Source organism: Sebastes fasciatus, chromosome 11 (genome assembly GCF_043250625.1).
Source record: "Sebastes fasciatus isolate fSebFas1 chromosome 11, fSebFas1.pri, whole genome shotgun sequence".
NCBI classification, from domain to species: Eukaryota; Metazoa; Chordata; class Actinopteri; order Perciformes; family Sebastidae; genus Sebastes; species Sebastes fasciatus.
Genome location: NC_133805.1, coordinates 14,313,210 through 14,332,055, shown reverse-complemented (window position 1 = coordinate 14,332,055; position 18,846 = coordinate 14,313,210). Strand labels below are relative to the sequence as shown.

Here is an 18,846-nt window from a genome sequence, read left to right as displayed (position 1 = left end):
CTGCTCCTCCTCTCCTGTGGATGGCGCCCTTCCAGACAGGCTCGGACGGTTTTGTGCATGTTTCGTGTGCAACAAAGTGTCGAGCTTGGCAGCTAAAGCGAGAAGAGAAAACCGACCCCTCAGAGAGTGTTTACCTTGAATACGTTTCCAAACAGTTTTTCCAGTTAGTTTTAAAGCTTTTCAACGCATATTGGAAGTGGGAACTAACGCGATTCAATCCCCGGACGCTTTGCGGAAGAGCAAGGTGCTTTTTTTCCCGAATAGAAAAAGCAGGCGTAACATTAGCGGAGCTGGCGTAGAAACACAGAGAGCACCAGGGCGACGCAGCGCAGCGAGTAGGTCAGCCAGGGAGGGAGAGCCGCCGGGAGCACCACGGCACCGGCCACCGACAGCCGCCGCAGCCAGAGCCACGGGGAGTCGGGGCCCCAGAGAGGGAGCCTGCCGGGGCCCTCGGCTTGATGCACCCTGCCTGCCTCGCCTCAGCCTCAGCCGCAGCAGTCCGAGATGATGGGGGAGACCAAAATAATCTACCACCTCGACGACCAGGAGACACCGTATCTGGTGAAACTGTCGGTGCCGGCGGACAAAGTCACTCTGGCGGACTTCAAAAATGTCCTCAAGAAACCAAACTACAAATTCTTCTTCAAATCTATGGACGATGACTTCGGGTAAAGGGTTTATTAGTGTGGAATCAGCGCAACACTCTCTACGTTAGTGCAGATAGATTAACATTACCTTCACCTCTCTCAGCTGGCTTGTCATCAGTTAGTAACGTTACCTGGCTGTTAGCTAGCTGGTTGCATTGCAGTTCCTTTGTTAGCTAGCTGCTAGCGACGAGCCCCGCAGCGCTAGCAGCCAGCAGCCAGCAGCCAGCAGGCAGCAGGTCTGCTCAACGTCCCGACACCGTTTGTTTACATTGCTGCTGCGGCTAGCGTATGCTGTCTTGTGACCAAGTTTGGTGTTTCCCCGGTTCAGTGAAAGCCTTGAATGACATTTAAACTTCGCTTAGGTACAGGTATAACAAGGGGGTAGTTAACAACACTGATAATGACCAGTTAGTGACGTTTACATCTGTCAGTTGGTGGCTAATGTATGGGGACGTTTGTGCTAGCAGGCTAACGTCAGAATGTAAACGGCCGGTTTCTGCACTTTGGCCCTCACTGCATCAGAGTTACATACTATACACTGTGTCAGTTGGTGTCTAATGTCAGTTGGTGGCTAATGTCAGTTGGTGGCTAATGTCAGTTGGTGTCTAATGTATGGGGACGTTAGTGCTAGTTTAAATGCGTCTTGTGCTTTGACCTTTTTCTGACCAAGTTTGGTGAAAGCCTTGAATGACATTTTAACTTATTTTAGGTAAAGTTATAACAGGAGGGTAGTTGACAACACTGATAATATAACCAGTTAGTGGACGTTACATCTACATTAGCCACCAACTGATTAACTGACAAGACTGACTTGGTGGCTAATATGTATGGGGACGTTTGTGCTAGCTTAAATGCGTCTTGTTGCCTTGACTTTATCTGGTAACGTCACTAAACTGGTTATTATCAGTTTTGTCAACTACCATCCTGTTATAACTTTACCTACATTTAAAATGTAATTTAAGGCTTTCACTGAAATGGAGAAACACCAAACTTGGTCAGAAAAACTCAAGACGCATTTAAGCCACCAACTGACACATGTAACGTCACTAACTGGATATTATCAGTGTTGTTAACTACCTCACTTTTATAACTTTACCTAAGATAAGTTAAAATGTCATTTAAGGCTTTCACTGAAACGGAGAAACACCAAACTTGCGAAACCACGAATGACATTTTAACTTAGCTTAGGTAAAGTTATAACAGTGAGGTAGTTAACAACACTGATAAAATAACCAGTTAGTGACGTTACATGTGTCAGTTGGTGGCTAATGTCAGTTGGTGGCTTAAATGCGTCTTGTGCCTTGACTTTTTCTGACCAAGTTTGGTGTTTCTCCGTTTCAGTGAAAGCCTTAAATTACATTTTAACTTATCTTAGGTAAATCTATAACAGAAGGGTAGTTGACAACACTGATAATATCCAGTTAGTGAACGTTACATCATTCAGTTGATGTCTAATGTATGGGGACGTTTATGCTGGCTTAAATGCGTCTTGTGCTTTGACCTTTTTCTGACCAAGTTTGGTGAAAGCCTTGAATGACATTTTAACTTATTTTAGGTAAAGTTATAACAGGAGGGTAGTTCACAACACTGATAATATAACCAGTTAGTGGACGTTACAATGCCACCAACTGACATTAGCTTCCAACTGATTAACTGACAAGACTGACTTGGTGGCTAATGTATGGGGACGTTTGTGCTAGCTTAAATGCGTCTTGTGCCTTGACTTTGTCTGGTAACTTCACTAAACTAGTTATTATCAGTGTTGTCAACTACCCTTCTGTTCCCACTTTATCTAAGATAAGTTAACTTTACCTTGGATAAGTTTAAATGTCATTTAAGGCTTTCACTGAACTGGACAAACACTAAACTTGTCCAGACAAAGTCATGGCACAAGACGCATTTAAGCCAGCATAAACGTCCCCATACATTAGCCACCAACTGACAGATGTAACGTCACTAACTGATTATATTATCAGTGTTGTCAACTACCCCCCTGTTATTACTTAATAATAATAATATCACTGTTATAACTTTACCTAAGATAAGTTGCTGACTAGTTTTGTCAACTACCATCCTGTTATAACTTTACCTACATTTAAAATGTAATTTAAGGCTTTCACTGAAATGGAGAAACACCAAACTTGGTCAGAAAAAGTCAAGGCACAAGACGCATTTAAGCCACCAACTGACATTAGCCACCAACTGACACATGTAACGTCACTAACTGGTTATTATCAGTGTTGTCAAGTACCATTCTGTTATAACTTTAACTAAGATAAGTTAAAATGTCATTCGTGGTTTCGCAAGTTTGGTGTTTGTCCAGTTCAGTGAAAGCCTTGAATGACATTTTAACTTTATCCTAAGTAAAGTTATAACAGAAGGGTAGTTGACAACACTGATAATATCCAGTTAGTAAACGTTACATCTGTCAGTTGGTGGCTAATATGTATGGGGACGTTTGGTGCAAGCTTAAATGCGTCTTGTTGCCTTGACTTTGTCGGTCCAAGTTTGGTGTTTGTCTAGTATGCAGCCAAACACCAAACTTGCAATCTCGCCTAACGAGATATTCGTATTGAAAAAGCAGAAAGGAGCTTTTTCTTTTTGCTTAAAATGTAACACCTGCGCTGATACTAAATTGAGTTCAGCAAGTTGCCAAAAAACGACATTATTTTCCTGTTACTTTGTTTTATAAGGCCACTGAGCAACGCAAATGAATGAAAGTGACTGACCTTTCCTAGGCTTATTTGTCTGAGCCAAATAGAAATGAGACTAGAATTGAATAATTCAGCTTTTAAAAAGGCCAGTATGTAATTCATCAAGTCATCAATCTGGACATTTATCACTGATGAATACTCCTCCTGAGAGTCAGCAACTTATCTTAGGTAAAGTTATAACAGTGATATTATTATTATTAAGTTATAACAGGGGGGTAGTTGACAACACTGATAATATAACCAGTTAGTGACGTTAATATCTGTCAGTTGGTGGCTAATGTATGGGGACGTTTGGTGCTAACAGGCTAACGTCAGAATGTAAACGGCCGGTTTCAGTTAGGCCCCTGCTGCTGCTGCTGCTGCTGCTGCTGCTGCTGCTGCTGCTGCTGCTGCTGCTGCTGCTGCTGCTGCTGCTGCTGCTGCTGTTGTTGTCTATTAGCCCGAGGAATGCAGACTTGGACAGAGGAATGCCCTGTTCATCACTACTCTGGCAGCTTTATGAGCATGTCCTTTTGTGTTAAAACATGGCTTGGAAAAGTAGATGTTTTATGTTCCTCCTGACTAGTCTAGTCCACCAAGTTAAAAAAAGGCTGGAAATGGTACTATTTTAAAAACATTTCAGCCAGGTTTCCAAAGTTGTTTTTGGCTAAACTCAAACTAGGGTGGGGCAACAACTTCTTTAACATTTGCAAGGTGGGGAAGACATGTTTTTGAAAGGACCCACAGCTATTCATGAGTGAAGGGATATTCTGCAAATAGAAACCTTTACTCCAAAAGGTGGTATAGATTGAGCAACCTGTCAGACTGGATTAGAGGCCTGGTGCCAATGTTTACTAACTGACTTTCAAAGAGAGTCTCACTGACCATCACTATTCCTTCTTCTTCTCTGAAAGGCACAGCTAATCTGGTCATTACCAGTAGCCTGAGGCCCTTGCTAATAAATGCATGCCTGATTAGTTCCTGATTCTTGCTAGCATGCAGTCTGTTGAAGATTGATTGACTGGAAAGGTTTGCTGAAGATTCATACAGTAGAATTGGTTAACATCACACAGGCAGAGGAAATATTTACATGTCTAGTTCATTTCAGAGCCAGTCTTTGATGTATAGACAGATACTTCTTTTAAATAATACCTGAACACTTTTATTTCAAACTTGCCCACTTTTGACTTGGCAAGAAACTGTTAATTAGTGCAAAGTAAAGGATTTATTAACCTTAATGAAACTTGTTCTCGCTTTAGATCCGGTACCTTCAAATAAGCATAGTTAAGGGTTAATAAGTGCATAATAAAGGACTTATTAACTTTAATAAGTGCATAGTTAATAGCTAATAACAGTGTTAAACTGTACGGTAGCATGTTGCTCTTATGCTTTCTTAGATTCCTTAAATATTTTGTTTCTTCAACTGGGTTATGTATTACCCTCTAGCTAATGCTGCTGTCAGCTACAAAGCATCAAGGAGCAGGTTTATCTTAGCAGAAAGGTTTAGGGAATGCATTTGAATTGCTGACCTGCCTTTATCACACAATAATCAGACAATTTCTATAGGTAATATTGTATATCTGTGGCTGGCAGCGTGTAACAACAGTGTACTGAGAGCACTATTAAATCGTCATTTGTTGTCCCAGTTGTCGGCGTCCGTCCTGTTGGAAGTATTGCCCTTCTCCAGCCTCATGTTTATTGCCCTGAGAGTGCTTTTGTGTTGGTTAAGGTTTACTGAAACAGAGCTTTGTTCTCTTTACAGGGTGGTAAAGGAGGAGATATCTGACGACAACGCCAGACTGCCCTGTTTTAACGGACGTGTGGTGTCATGGGTAGGTTCAAACTACATCCTGGAGTCGTTTTCTGCTTTGTTTATTTTCTTGTTGTCGTGCGCTTGTCTGTGTTCACTCACCGTATCTGTGTGGTTAAGTGGCTGTGTGGCAACTGTGTGCGTGCATGTATAACAATGATTCCCATCTGTTGGCCAGTGGCCACAATCAAACTCTGTCTCTAGGGAGATGCCCTATGCATCTGCGTGATGATATCATTATCACATAATGATCCCAGGAGCAACAGACATGCAAACACCCTGCTCTTCTTCACTCTTGTGTTTTTAAGCACCTTTCAAGAAAATGCAATGGTTTTAAGTCATTTCATTTAAGTCCTCACTCATGCTAGTCGCCACACGCAACATATACATACATGTACTTGCATGCAGTATCTCCCATAGAGGCTCTGAGCAATAACTCTCCCGTCTCCACAACACAAGAGACATCTGGTGCCGGTGCTCCCTTCCTCTGTCCTCGACATTGAAATTGGGTTAAGAGCAAGTGAAATCACAGGATAGGAGAAAAATACCCCGTAACAAAGAGCCTCCTCTAAGAAGAAGATTGAATCTCACAAGCTGGGGAGGATAAAGTTGAGTGAGTGCTCTGTTTCTTGATGTGAAAGGCTGATGCGGTTAATTTACTACAGTGTGGTTATAATTATAGGGTTTTATTTGAGAGTCATCAACACAGTGTTATCGCTGGATGTTTGCGTGTATATTCCAGCGTGCTCATCTTGATGTGTCCCTCTGTTTTGGTCATTTTCATGATAACATGTGAAGGTTTGGTTGGCTGTGGTTCAAAGCCAATTCCTCACTTTGTATGGATGTGTGTGTGTATTTGAATATATTTGTTATCTCTCGGGGGTTGTTGAAATGTTCCATGTACGAATGAAACGTTATCTCTGTTGCAGTGTGCCCATTTGTTTGTCTCCACCGCTCATCTGTTGTTTCAATGATGTGACTGATTGTTCCCTGGGGTCTGAGGGGCCTGGCTCGCTATCATCACATCATCACAACAGACCAGCACCGTCAGTCTGGCCTGTTATACTTTATTGTCAGCTGACAACCAGATTTCGTCCATGAAGTTATTTTTTTTACACCTTATCTTAGTGCACAGCAACTGTCCTCCAGTAAATACACTTCTCCCCTTTCTGCACATCAACGTGTCCTCCCTGTAAAGTGAAAATAAAACCAGTACAAACATGGTATGTAGGTATAAACTGGATAAAAGAGTGAACAAAATGAGTAGCAGGGCTCATGTTCATGATTCTTTTATCCGTCCACCTCTATTATGTCTGTACGGGCTGCCCCTACTTAGACGATAAATTCAATAATTGGTCATTTTGGTCTTAGTCGACTAAGATTTCTTTAGATAATTCAGCATTTTTTTAATGCTTTTTTCATGCTGAATGTCTTATTCCCAAGAAATTTATGAGCACATCTCTGGTAAACACAAGATTTAAAGCGGTGCTTTTGTGCGATTCTTTGTGGAGAAACTCGGTTTTACAGATCTGTCGATTAAATCAACTAATTAATTCATCGACAAATCATATGAGTCTTTCTGTAGTGTATGGTAGGGCTGAAATCATTTATCAATGAAAACACAAATTGCAAAATTTCATGGCTCCATATTCTCAAATGTGATTTGATTTTACAGTTTTTCTTTGATGTACAGTCTAGTAAACTGAACATCTTGTGGTCGGATGAAAAAAAAAGAAAGATATTTGAAGACGTCACCTGAGCACTTTTCACAATTATCTGACTTTTTATGGTCCAAATGGTTTAATTAACTTAAAATGGTGTGATTAACTTGATGCGAACATGACACAACGTGGGCCTGCTGTGCATAAAATGAAATTGAACCAGATTCTTTGCACTGTACTCCAGTTCAAACAGCTGCTCAGTACACAACGGATACAGTATACTTGTTAAATAGTAGAGCTGCAACGATTAATCGATTAGTTGTCAACTTTTAGATTAATCACCAACTATTTTGATAATTGATTAATCAGTTTGGAGTAATTTTTGAAGAAAAAAAGTAAAAATTCTCTGATTCCAGCTTCTTAAATGTGAATATTTTCTGGTTTCTTTACTCCTCTATGACCGTAAACTGAATATCTTTGAGTTGTGGACAAAACAAGTCCAGTTTCACACTGATATCATGTTAGCCTTAAGCTTGTTCTTGCTTGCAAATCATGCAAGTACATGCTTCATTTCTAATATGGACAATATCCAAGATGCCGCAGAACCACAGATCTATGGCAGAACGACCAAAAAAACGATCTTGAATGAGCAGAACTGATGTTCACTGTGATGTGCTGAAAGTAAAAGAAAAACATCATATGATTTCCCCTAAAAACACAGTCATGGTCCATTGGATCCCACTTTTTCCCACACTTTGGTTACTTGGACAACACAGTCAGGTAGACAAACAACAAGTTGGCACAGGCACTTTCTTTCACAACTCATTGAATCCACAGCTGCCTTTGGATTGCTTTGCTCTTTCAGCAGGAAATTAGTAGAAAACAGTTCAATTAATGAGACACTGTAGTCTCTAACGGTCCCCAAATGTTGCCAAGCTTTTAGGCAGTGATGATAAAACAAACTCTACCACCCAGCCCTCGAATATGGCGTAGTGTAAACACAGTAGTGCCCTGACGTGGGTCTGCTGCCCACTTGTTCCGTTTCTTTCAGTGTTTGTCTCATCCCTCTGACTGACCCGACTCTCTTCTCTGTTGACAGCTGGTCTCTGGAGACGGGGCCCACACAGATGCAGGCTCAGTGGCAGACAGTACAGAGCCGGCACCGCCTTTGGAGAGGACCGGGGGCATCGGAGACTCAAGACCACCCTCTTATCAGTCAGTATATTTAGAAATTGTGGTGTATTTCTTTTAGTGTGCAGTAGAGGGATTTTGTGTAATATGTGTGTGAAGGGGAAAGATGCCAAACGTACTTGGTGTTTGACTCTGTGCGTGTGTGCATGTGAATGAGCTCTTCTGTGTTTCCTAATAACTACAGTAACAGAGAAAACAGCAAATTAAATAGAAAAAGTATCACACCTTGTGATTGCCCAGGAGGAAATAAAATCTACCTTTTTTCGTCTACTCCTTTATTATCTTCATTCTGGAAGTTAATCAGACGTGTAGAGCACTGATTTCTCTTATTCATGCTTCGTGTTGCCAGTCTTTTGGTACTTAAATGTATTTGTTGAAAAAGTGTATAGTTATAGCCAGTTTTCTTTACATTTGTAAATGCAGTCTGGTTCATCTGCAAATAAAGTAAAGTGTGTAGAAGACATATGATGGTAATGAAAAACAAACCAGATTGAAATAAGTCAACCAACCACAAAACAATTCCTGACAAATATTCAACTACACTGACCAAGAGAAGGCTTTATACTTAACACAGTTTGTAATGTGATTTTAAAAAGAAGCATTTAATATAAACATGTGTTTAAGTGGCTGTTAAATGAGCTGAACTGCCTTGATAATGACGCAGTGTGATTCTATCTCTATTCAACACTAACTCTGACGTCTGTGCACCGTTTCCGTCTGAAGTGGGAAAGCAGCGAGCGGTCGGGACAGTTTGGACAATGACACGGAGACTGGCTCAATTGTGTCGCAAAGGAGGGAGAAGGAGAGGCCGCGACGGAAACACGCCAACGACCACGGTCAGAAAGATGTTTGTTACACGGTGTTTGTTGTTTTTCCTCATTGTACTGTGTGTATCTCAAACTCCTCTATGTCATTCATTTGGTGGGTGAAAATTGAGTTTTTTCCCATACATGGAGTTGTTTGCCTCGCCACAATGAGTTCCCATGAATGAAAGGCTAACCTTACAGTATAGTGTATTCACAGTGACTTTAGAGATGCACATCTCCAGCCTGTTGCTGCTGTCGCAGATTCTATTAACCAGTAAGCATGTGAGGCCAGTGCAGAGGTTTGATGACTGTGATTTGAGTACCCGTAGGGAGGTGCTGCAGAAAAGCAACAGTATCGTATAGTTGGAGTAATACGTAGGTGCTCTACAGTCGCCAAGACGTATTGATCTTTATTATGTTTATACAGTGAATGCTGGAGTTGTATTCAAATTTGTTCTGACAATGTGAAGATTCATCTGTTTGACAATAGTTTGACCTCCATTAGATATTGATCAAGAAGCATGGTTTGAAGAGTTACTTTGTAAACTGTGACAATTCTGTCCTACTGCAGCTGGAAGACAGAACGGCTACTCGTCGCGTTCAATGGGACGCGGGGGACCCGAGTACGACAGCTGCTCGTCCTTCATGAGCAGCGAGCTGGAGTCTACTTCCTGTTTCGATTCAGAGGATGATGACGCAACCAGCAGGTCAGATGTTCTGTGTAGCTGTTCAGCTTATTGTTCATAAAGTGCACTTCCCAATGAGAAAAGGGCATTTCGGTTTGAGGAATGCATCTGGAATTACAGATGATGGGATTTGGCTAATTGTCTGGTGGTTTCTGTGGTTTTTACCTCCCGGGTTTTCCTCCAGGAGTCGTAAAAACATCTACAACCCACTTTAGAGACTCGGCTGTTCTCAGTCTTCCTGTTGATGCAGGTCTGGATAACAGCTTCGTCAGTATAGGGGTTTCTCTGCACCACAGAAGGAAATGGATTTTTTCCTGAACAGAATTTCTGGATATTGTTGCCACCTGATGGTTTGTCAGTCAGGTCATAACGTCTAAATGAAGTGGGTTGGATGCCATTTTGCAAACAGTTAAAGCTGCTTCTGACTCCTGGCAAACACTACTTTCATTATGTTTAAAGGGCTTTTTATTGTGTAAGTATCATTAGGCTTAAATTAGACGTTTAAACAAGTTAAATGGGGAAAATAGCTTCTGTCCAGGTATTTTTATTCACATTATGATGTAGCAAGTTTTTTTTAGCTTGATTCAGGTAGAATTTATTTTCCTTTTTTTTTTATACCATTACTTTTCCAAGATGTGATCCACCAGCGTGACATTATACCCAAGGTAGACAGGAAAAAAGAAATAAACAAACAAACAAAAAAACGTGTAAAAGGACACACAAAAACAAAAATATATAAATTAAAAGAAATTAAAAATAATACAAATGGTTTTTTTCGTGATAACTGAATTTATATGGTGTAATTCCTTTGGTTAAATAGTCATATAGCTATACATATTTGGCCATATATTACAGCCTTTGTGTATAGTCTCTAAAAAGATCTTCTTTCCTTGTATTCAGATTTAGCAGCTCCACTGAGCAGAGCTCCTCTCGTCTAATGAGACGACACCGCCGTCGCCGGCGGAAACCTAAGGCCTCCAATATCGACAGGGTGAGATGACACACTTGGACGCATAGGCCTGCAAATCTGCCCCAGACTTCTTAATTACAATTGTGTTCCACTTTGTGACTTTTGATTCTTCTTCTCATATTTATTTTTCTTTCCTCCCAATTTTCATCATTCTTCCCTTCAGTCTTCGTCATTCAGCAGCATCACTGACTCCACCATGTCTCTGAACATCATCACCGTCACTCTCAACATGGGTAAGCGACTACTTGGCTACGTGGAAGCTGCACACAGAATGCAATTACATTTGTTGGGGATGTGTGCGCTTTTTTCTGAGTAACGCCTCCTTATAGAGTCACTCCGAGCCCAAGTTAAGACATTCCTTTCACAAGATAGGAAAATATGCAAATGTACCTAACTTGTTCCATATTGATCATGTCTTCTGTCTTTACTTACTTCACTGCTGCTTCATGTCACTTTTGAACACATATTGTCGGTTTCTCTCCGCCTCACAGAGAAGTACAACTTCTTGGGCATCAGTATCGTGGGTCAGAGTAACGAGAGGGGAGATGGAGGGATCTACATTGGCTCTATCATGAAGGGAGGAGCTGTGGCTGCAGATGGACGCATAGAGCCTGGAGACATGCTGTTGCAGGTATGTGTATGTGTGCGTAAGACAAAGAGAGAGACACACACATAGAGGATGAAAAACATGTGTCTGTGCATACCTGGGACTTGGACCAGGGAAGTGTGTGTATGGGTAAATGCATTTTGTGTTTGCATATAGTGCCAGCGCCTGCTGCCTGATGTTCTTTTATTCAGATGCACATGTGTAAATGATAAAAAACATATCTGAACTGTGATCAATGCAATTAATGTGTGTGGCAGTATATCATTACTATTCCTCTTTTCCCATTATTCTTCTTCCCCCTTTTATCTATGTTATCTCAATCACATTATAATATATACTGTATAAGTGTCTCATTGTATGGCAAGATGTGTCAGTCAGCTGTGTTTCATTATTGCAAAGCCACTTCCCAATTTGAATATGGCACGCCATGTTGAACGCTGCCGGTCCCACTAATGGCTTTGTGTGGTGGGATTTATTGGAATAACTGTAACTCTGGGAAAGTTTTATACCTCGTTATATAGGAATATAGCAATTTAGTTGTTAGGCCCATCCTTTATTCTCATGAGGAATCATATTTTTGTGCAAATGTATGTTTGCAACCTGAGAGATTTTTTTTCTTTCATTTTTATCCCTGTAGGTGAACGACATAAACTTCGAGAACATGAGCAACGACGATGCAGTTCGAGTACTGAGGGACATTGTGCACAAGCCAGGGTAAGCAGCAAACTGGCACACATTAATACACATAGGTGTATTCTTAGAAAACACAGGTTGCAAAACAAGGACATAACTGAATTCTAGTAAAGTTGAAGTTGAGACTATTCTTTGTGTTTATTACCAGCCCCATTACTCTGACTGTGGCCAAGTGCTGGGACCCAAACCCTCGGAGCTGCTTTGCTCTACCCAGGAGTAAGTCTTTGTCTCTCTTGTTCCTTTCCTCCTTTTCATTTCAGTCAAATTAACCTAAAATGAAAACCTGCAAATACAGTATACCCATCTGTTTTGGTAACTGCTGCTTACTCTACATTTGATTCAACAGGTGAGCCGATCCGGCCCATTGACCCAGCTGCCTGGGTGTCCCACACGGCGGCTATGACCGGGGTTTACCCTGCGTATGGCATGAGCCCTTCCATGAGCACCGTCACCTCCACCAGCTCCTCCATCAGCAGCTCTATCCCTGAGACTGAACGTGAGTCACATCGCCCCCTGCAGCTGCTTCTCATGACTCCTTATCAAGGCGCTTTTATTCTAAACAACTTACATCTTCTCATAACTCTTAGTCACAGTTTTCCAATCACTTTCCTTCTTTCTCTACGTAGGATCTTTGCTCACATGCTTCCTCCTTTATGAATTTGAAGTGAACTTCTTTGTTTTACTATCTGCTTTTTTTTTTTAATCAGTTTTACAGTATATATACTATGCTTTCATATATACATACATACAGCTCTCATTTTGGAGCCCCAACCCTCGTACCTCCAAAAATGCAGTAATATCACATCTTCCTCAGACGTGTTAGTAAATCTCTGAGTTAAGTGTGGCCCTGCCCTCTCACTGCATTCCAGCGACTGCTCTCCATTCCAGCTTTTACTGTGTTCAGCCTCACAACTTCCATCTGCTCAATAAGCCTTGTCATAACTAAGCCGTAACTCACAACTCCCATCTTCCCTGTAATCTTTGGAAGAACAGGGTTTTTTCTTTCTCTCCGGAGAAAAATCTTTCCTCTCTCAACATTCTTTCTTTCACCAAATTGATATGATCCACATTTCTGGAGATTTCCCTCTTTCTGACAGAACATAAATTTCAACTGGTCACGTGTTTAAATCTTGCATTTCTGGCTACAATTTCTGGTTCATTGGTGCATTTTTCATACACTTTGCATAATTGCCCAACTGTGTTGTTGCCATGGAGTTATTTGAAATGCATCTACAGTGCCAGTACTGCAAATTAAATTATCAGTGTGAGAGTTCAGTTGGTGCCTCGCACCAGTATTCAACAACAGAACATAATGCAATGCAGACACTAAAAGATTTGCATAGTGCGGCTGTTGTTAATGCGCGCTGACAACAGCTAGCAATACTCTGAAACATCAAAGGGAAGTCGGGTTTATTTGAATATTTTCAACAAACAAGAGCAAAGATATTGGTGTGTTTGTGAATGCTGGATGCAGTGTGGAAAAATTACTTCTCAAATACTAAATAAGTTTTAAATGGTCTCTCCTCTTTTGAGGATTTAGAAATATATTCAATCATTCACTTCTGCATGTTAACAAGTTATCAAAAAGTGAAAAAAATATATCTACAAGTATCAAATGGTTATACGTACAGTACTTCCAAAAGAAGATGTTTGCATCCTTTTTATTAGGGGATGGTCACAAGGCATTCTGGGAAATAAAGGAAATCACTGATTGATGCAGAGATAGATTAGAGGAGTTCAGGGGGAACACCAAAAGGTAAATTACAACACTTCATATCTTATCTTTGAATCCAACTGACCTCAGTGAGATGATAAGTTATGAGGTGATAGTGTTCTTGGGAGGACATTTCATTCATTATGATCAGGCTTGTGTTGTGGTTATGTGAAGACCAGCTCAGTTGTGGTCCAATTCAAACAAGGAATCAGTCTGATTCATGATCAAGACATAACAGGGGTCGCATTACAGTCCAGACCACAGGAGACCAAATATTATTTGAGGCAATATTCCAGAACAGGCGAACATTTTCAGAGCTGTCAGGGATTCGGTAAAAGCACACAGCTGTGTGCTTTTCATTAAAATTGTAGGAAACAAAATACACCAACAGTGTGTGAGATTCATTTCTTTGTCCTTAAAGCAGGTTCAGTGGTGTTAAACGTATATGTGGTTCAGCTCCTGTTATAACCTGCCCTCTAATCTCTCCCAGGATTCGATGACTTCCACCTCTCCATCCACAGCGACATGGCAACAGTTGCTAAGGCCATGGCCTGCCCAGAGTCAGGTCTGGAGGTGCGGGACAGGATGTGGCTCAAGATAACCATCGCTAACGCCTTTATCGGTACGTCTGTCATGGCAGAGGGCATGGTCCGGCATTTATTATTTTCCTAATCAGTATGCACAGCCATCTCTAGTCTTTGTTTGCCCAGTTCGGTTTTCTGTCAGTGTCTCAGTGAAAGCCTCTTGCATCAATTCAGAATGGATAATAATCATCCAAATATTACATTGATATACTTTTCCTTTATTGCTCCATGTTGCACATCATAGCAGTATTTTCTTTGTATCATCCAGTAAAAATGATTGGCTTTATTGCTGACCAACACAGTTCAAAATCAGCTCTGGACAGATAAATGTCACATAACCATCAGATGATTCAAATCATCATGTTGGATATATTCTATATCATGAAGTAGTGATTGAATGTGACGAGCAAAACTGTACTTAAATTATGTGTGTCTTTGTGTCCTCAGGTTCTGACGTGGTGGACTGGCTCTTCCATCACGTCGAAGGATTCTCAGATCGTCGAGAAGCCCGTAAATACGCCAGCAACCTGCTGAAGGCCGGCTACATCCGACACACCGTCAACAAGATCACCTTCTCTGAACAGTGCTACTACGTCTTCGGAGACCTCTGTGGCAGTGAGTGGACGCTAAGATCTGCTTTCAGTGTTGCCACAGAAGTGTTGTGGTTCAGTTTGATCTGTATCTGTAAGTGGGGTGTTCTAACAGTTGTTTCTTCTGTCTCTCTCAGACATGACCCATCTGTCTCTCCATGAAAATGATGGGTCCAGTGGGGGTGCCTCAGATCAGGACACCCTCCATCCTCTTCCTCATCCCGGGGCGGCACCCTGGCCCATGACTCTGCCCTACCAGTTCCCCATTCCACACCCATACGAAATGCAACAGCCCTTCCATGGTGGACCAGGCGCTGGCAGTGCAGGAAGCCCGCACAGTGGTGAGTGCCGTATGAACATACTGCATTTGTTGTTGATCACCAGGATATTCAACATGTATTGAAGAACAATCAGTAGGGTATTGGTGGACAGCTCGTTCACACAAAAAAACGTATGAATGACACGATAATGCGCAAGGCATTTGGCGTGTCATTTGTACGCCATGTAGTCTGTACTGACTGCAATGTAAACGCATCCGCGTAAATATGCTTCACTCGCTGCTTCAAATATGCATCACTCAGCTAGTGATGTAGAATAGAAAGTGAGAAAGACTGCTTATGGCGGGCGGGTGGTGAGGTGGATGGGTCCAACAAACACAACTTTTAACCAGACCGGTGTTTTGTTTTGTAAGTTACGTTAGTGACATTTGTCACATGTTTACAGTACTTATGTTACGTTGTTTCCGTAAATATTTTACTTAGTTTACATACTTTTTTTTAAGCCCAACCATGATGTTTTTCCTAAATCTAAGTGGTTTTGTTGCCCCAACCTTTTGTTGCGTGGCGTACAAATGACGTGCAAAGGCTAAAATGCATCCTCATGACACACGGACTATCTGTGTAATGTCATGCTATTTATACATTTTCCTGTGAGACCGGGTTGCGATGGAAAACAGAATGAATACCATATTAATGTTGTATTATTAATCATCAAACACTCAACCCCCTATAGACTTGAAATGTGTCGGTTTTAAAGTTAGTAGTTTTCTCCTTCACAAAGAACAGCAACAGTCGTGAGCTTGAAATCATGTCAGTAACCACAGATTTTGAGGGTGAAAAAGTATCAAAATGTCTGTAGAAACTCCTCCGATGCCTGGAGATTCCTCTTTAAGCTGCATACCTGTATGCTGCAAACAATATGTTGCACAGTTTGATGCCAAAATATGACAATTCTGGCAGAGCTCCAGAGCTTACAGGAGAGCAACACAGAAACAGTAAAATGTTGTTACTGTCATTGAAACTGACATGAATTCATGCTGGCTGCAGCTGCATTTCTTGTGACAGTGCAAACTACAAACCTCTGTGTCACTTTGCACGGAGCGATGTAACAGAATACTCCAATATTTTGCTGTTTAACATCTTGTTTGCTGTCTCATCCAGAGCCAGATGAGAAAATAAACATATTTTTGATCTCCCACACTTTCTTTACAGTTGTAGGTTCAGCGCATGTTTAAATTGGCTCTCATCAAAGACTTGAAGGAAAGAGCCTAGCTCTTTCAAGAGTGGAAAATATTCCATCAAACAGCCCAAAGCTGCCTCTTATACATGCTTTATTTTGTGTATTTAACATGTGTAGGAATAGAAAACCAGACATTGTGGTTTTAGGAGCAGTTTGCTTACGCAATGGAGATATTTACTGACTTACAACAAAACATCTCAGATGTCCCGTCCTCGTTTTGTGGTTGCACGCTACCATTAAATGTACTGCTAATAGTTAACCAGGTTACAAGATACAACATGCGTTTTGGAGGTTATTTTATTGCTTTTTTTGGAAGCTTCCTCTATCCTTCTCAGTTGGTGCTAAGCTAGTCCCAGACCTACCTATCTTAAAGACGGAGATAATTTGATGGCGACAAACATGCTTCTCAAAATATCAGAATTGGCAGCTGCCACACCTTTAAGCATAGAAACTGTTCTGATTTTAAATTCTTCAGTCTGAAGAACTTGCCTCTAAAGCAAGCAGGCTGTTTGTGGTGATAAAATGAAAACATGTAATTGCCTTCAGTAATGGCTGAGCTATTTGGCCTGTGGAAGGCAGTGAGCATGTCTGCATTAGTCATGCAGCTCTCCTGAGAGTCTCCCGCAAACTGGGTCAGCACTGCCTGCATCACTTCACAGGCACCCAGTTGGGAGTCAGAGGCTCATATAGGTCACTCATATTTAATTAAGAAAATGTGTTTGTATATTACACTTAGATATAATAATCATTGTTTCTTCTACTCTGTCTACAGGAAGCAGCGGCTCTAACTGCAGTAAGAACGAGGGCCGGAAGTCCGGCGGCAGCGGCAGCGAAACTGAGATCAGGAGCCACCGAGCCCCCAGCGAGCGCTCAGTGGCTCCCCCTAGCGAGCGAAGCATCCGTAGCTCTGTCAGCCATCGCAGTGCCAACTCCCACTCGATAGCCTACAGTCCTGGCCTCGTCTACGGCCCCCCTGGCCTGCCCCCCCAACCCCCGCTGTCTACAGCTGCACCCGGCGCCCCACCAGGCAGAGAGCTCGTCACTGTGCCCCCTGAGCTCACTGCCTCACGCCAGTCTCTGCGCATGGCGGTGGGCAACGCCGGGGAATTCTTTGTCGATGTGATGTAACGCAGGTTGTAGGCCGATAACAAAGTAGCAGATTGGGCTTTCTCGTGTCATTATAAGACTGAGAAGGACAGCATGACAGGACAGGAGGGAGGGAAGATTGCAAAAAAAAAACACTCTCCTAAAAGCAGAAATGGAAACAACCATGTTGTGTGTGTGTTGAGAGAGAAAATGTTCCTCCTCCTGTGCTTTTCTTCTTAACAGTAGTGGCCATACTTTCTTCAGTGAAGAAACCCCCTCGCTCAAGATGGAACCAAAGCGCCTCTCTCAGTTTCCGCTCCTCAGTGGGGAAGAGTTTGCGTGAGGACAAAGAGCAAGAGAGGGAGGAAGGCGGTGGAAACGGACAGCTGGGGAAGATGACTCAGCACTTTTCTACATGGATGTTTTTCATTTGTTCTCCTCTTCCCTCCTCTCTGCCTCCCTTATCATCTAACATTCTCAGTCCTCCCCCACCCCTGTTCAAAGCTGAGAGAAAGAAGCCTCTTCCCTCCTTCCGTTCTTTCAATTCCCACTTGCTGACCTCCTAACAAGAAAAAAAACAACCTGAAAGAAAGCTGAAATGAACACTAACTGTTAACCTTATTCAGACTTTTTAAATGTTTGCTTGACTTAAGAGAGAAAGAAATGGAAAAATGTGTATGTAGTGCAAGAGAACCGCAGTCCTTCTTACTGTAAGAATGCATTTGTTTTATTATATACGTAGTTGGTCACAACTAGTTTCATTGTTCAACGCTAAACATCCAGCTTCAAGAGTCATTTTTACACTACACAACAGCATTTTCCATCTGTTATCCAGAGCATCTTCAGACTCTGTCTTGTGATAATGTATAGTGGGAAAAAAAGTTTCTTACCATGTCTTTCACACATCTCTTTTATCAAGGAAAAAAAATTCTTTTTATTTATAAATATAGTTTTATGACTTAACTTTGCTACTTTGTGTTGTGTTTTTATTCGAGTGTGTGTTTGTGAAGCCTTAAATTTGGCTTCTTTTTTTTTTTCATGGTACATGAGGTCATGTTTGCATTGAAAGGCAAGTGGATTCCAGCCTGTCCTAGATCAGGAATGTGAAGGTTAGGCAATCTGGTGCACAGATGTGTGTGTGCGCAATGTCTGTGTACATCTGCTCCAGAACTGAATGACCCCATGCAAAATGTTCCCTGTGGTTAGAGGAGTGGAAACTCCTGTAAGAGAGGTGATTTCATTCAACTTGGATAGAAAAAAGTGGACTCTGCAGGACAGAATAAAACTAAATAAAACCACCCACACAACCATTATGGTGAAAGGAAACATATTTCTCTACAGGGTAAAATACTTTTCTTGCTCCCATTCACTGAAGGTGGTAGTTTAAGAGCAGTTATGAATCAGAACCAGAATCAGAATCGTCTTTATTGACAGGTGTAAGAGGTATACACTAGGAATTTGCTTTGGTTTTGTTGGTGCAAATAATAATAATCATTTTATTTGTAGAGCACTTTTCAAGCACAAAGTGCTTTCCAAGGAAATTCACATCACGTATAACAGAATACCCTGAAATATAAATAATTAAATAAA

At 41.5% G+C, this 18,846-nt stretch overlaps 1 protein-coding gene across 1 annotated transcript; it reads left to right on the top strand.

Moving 5' to 3' along the window:
* On the top strand, window positions 1-18,219 carry LOC141776999 (segment polarity protein dishevelled homolog DVL-3-like). The gene is made up of 15 exons (XM_074650902.1): window positions 1-668; window positions 5,103-5,172; window positions 7,911-8,026; window positions 8,726-8,838; window positions 9,380-9,515; window positions 10,395-10,485; window positions 10,628-10,697; window positions 10,956-11,095; window positions 11,709-11,785; window positions 11,913-11,980; window positions 12,111-12,260; window positions 13,969-14,100; window positions 14,510-14,677; window positions 14,790-14,993; window positions 16,943-18,219. Exons 1-15 carry the CDS (start codon window positions 505-507, stop codon window positions 17,296-17,298), a joined length of 2,055 nt encoding a protein of 684 aa, XP_074507003.1. The 5' UTR covers window positions 1-504; the 3' UTR covers window positions 17,299-18,219.
* The last annotated feature ends 627 nt before the right edge of the window (window positions 18,220-18,846 follow it).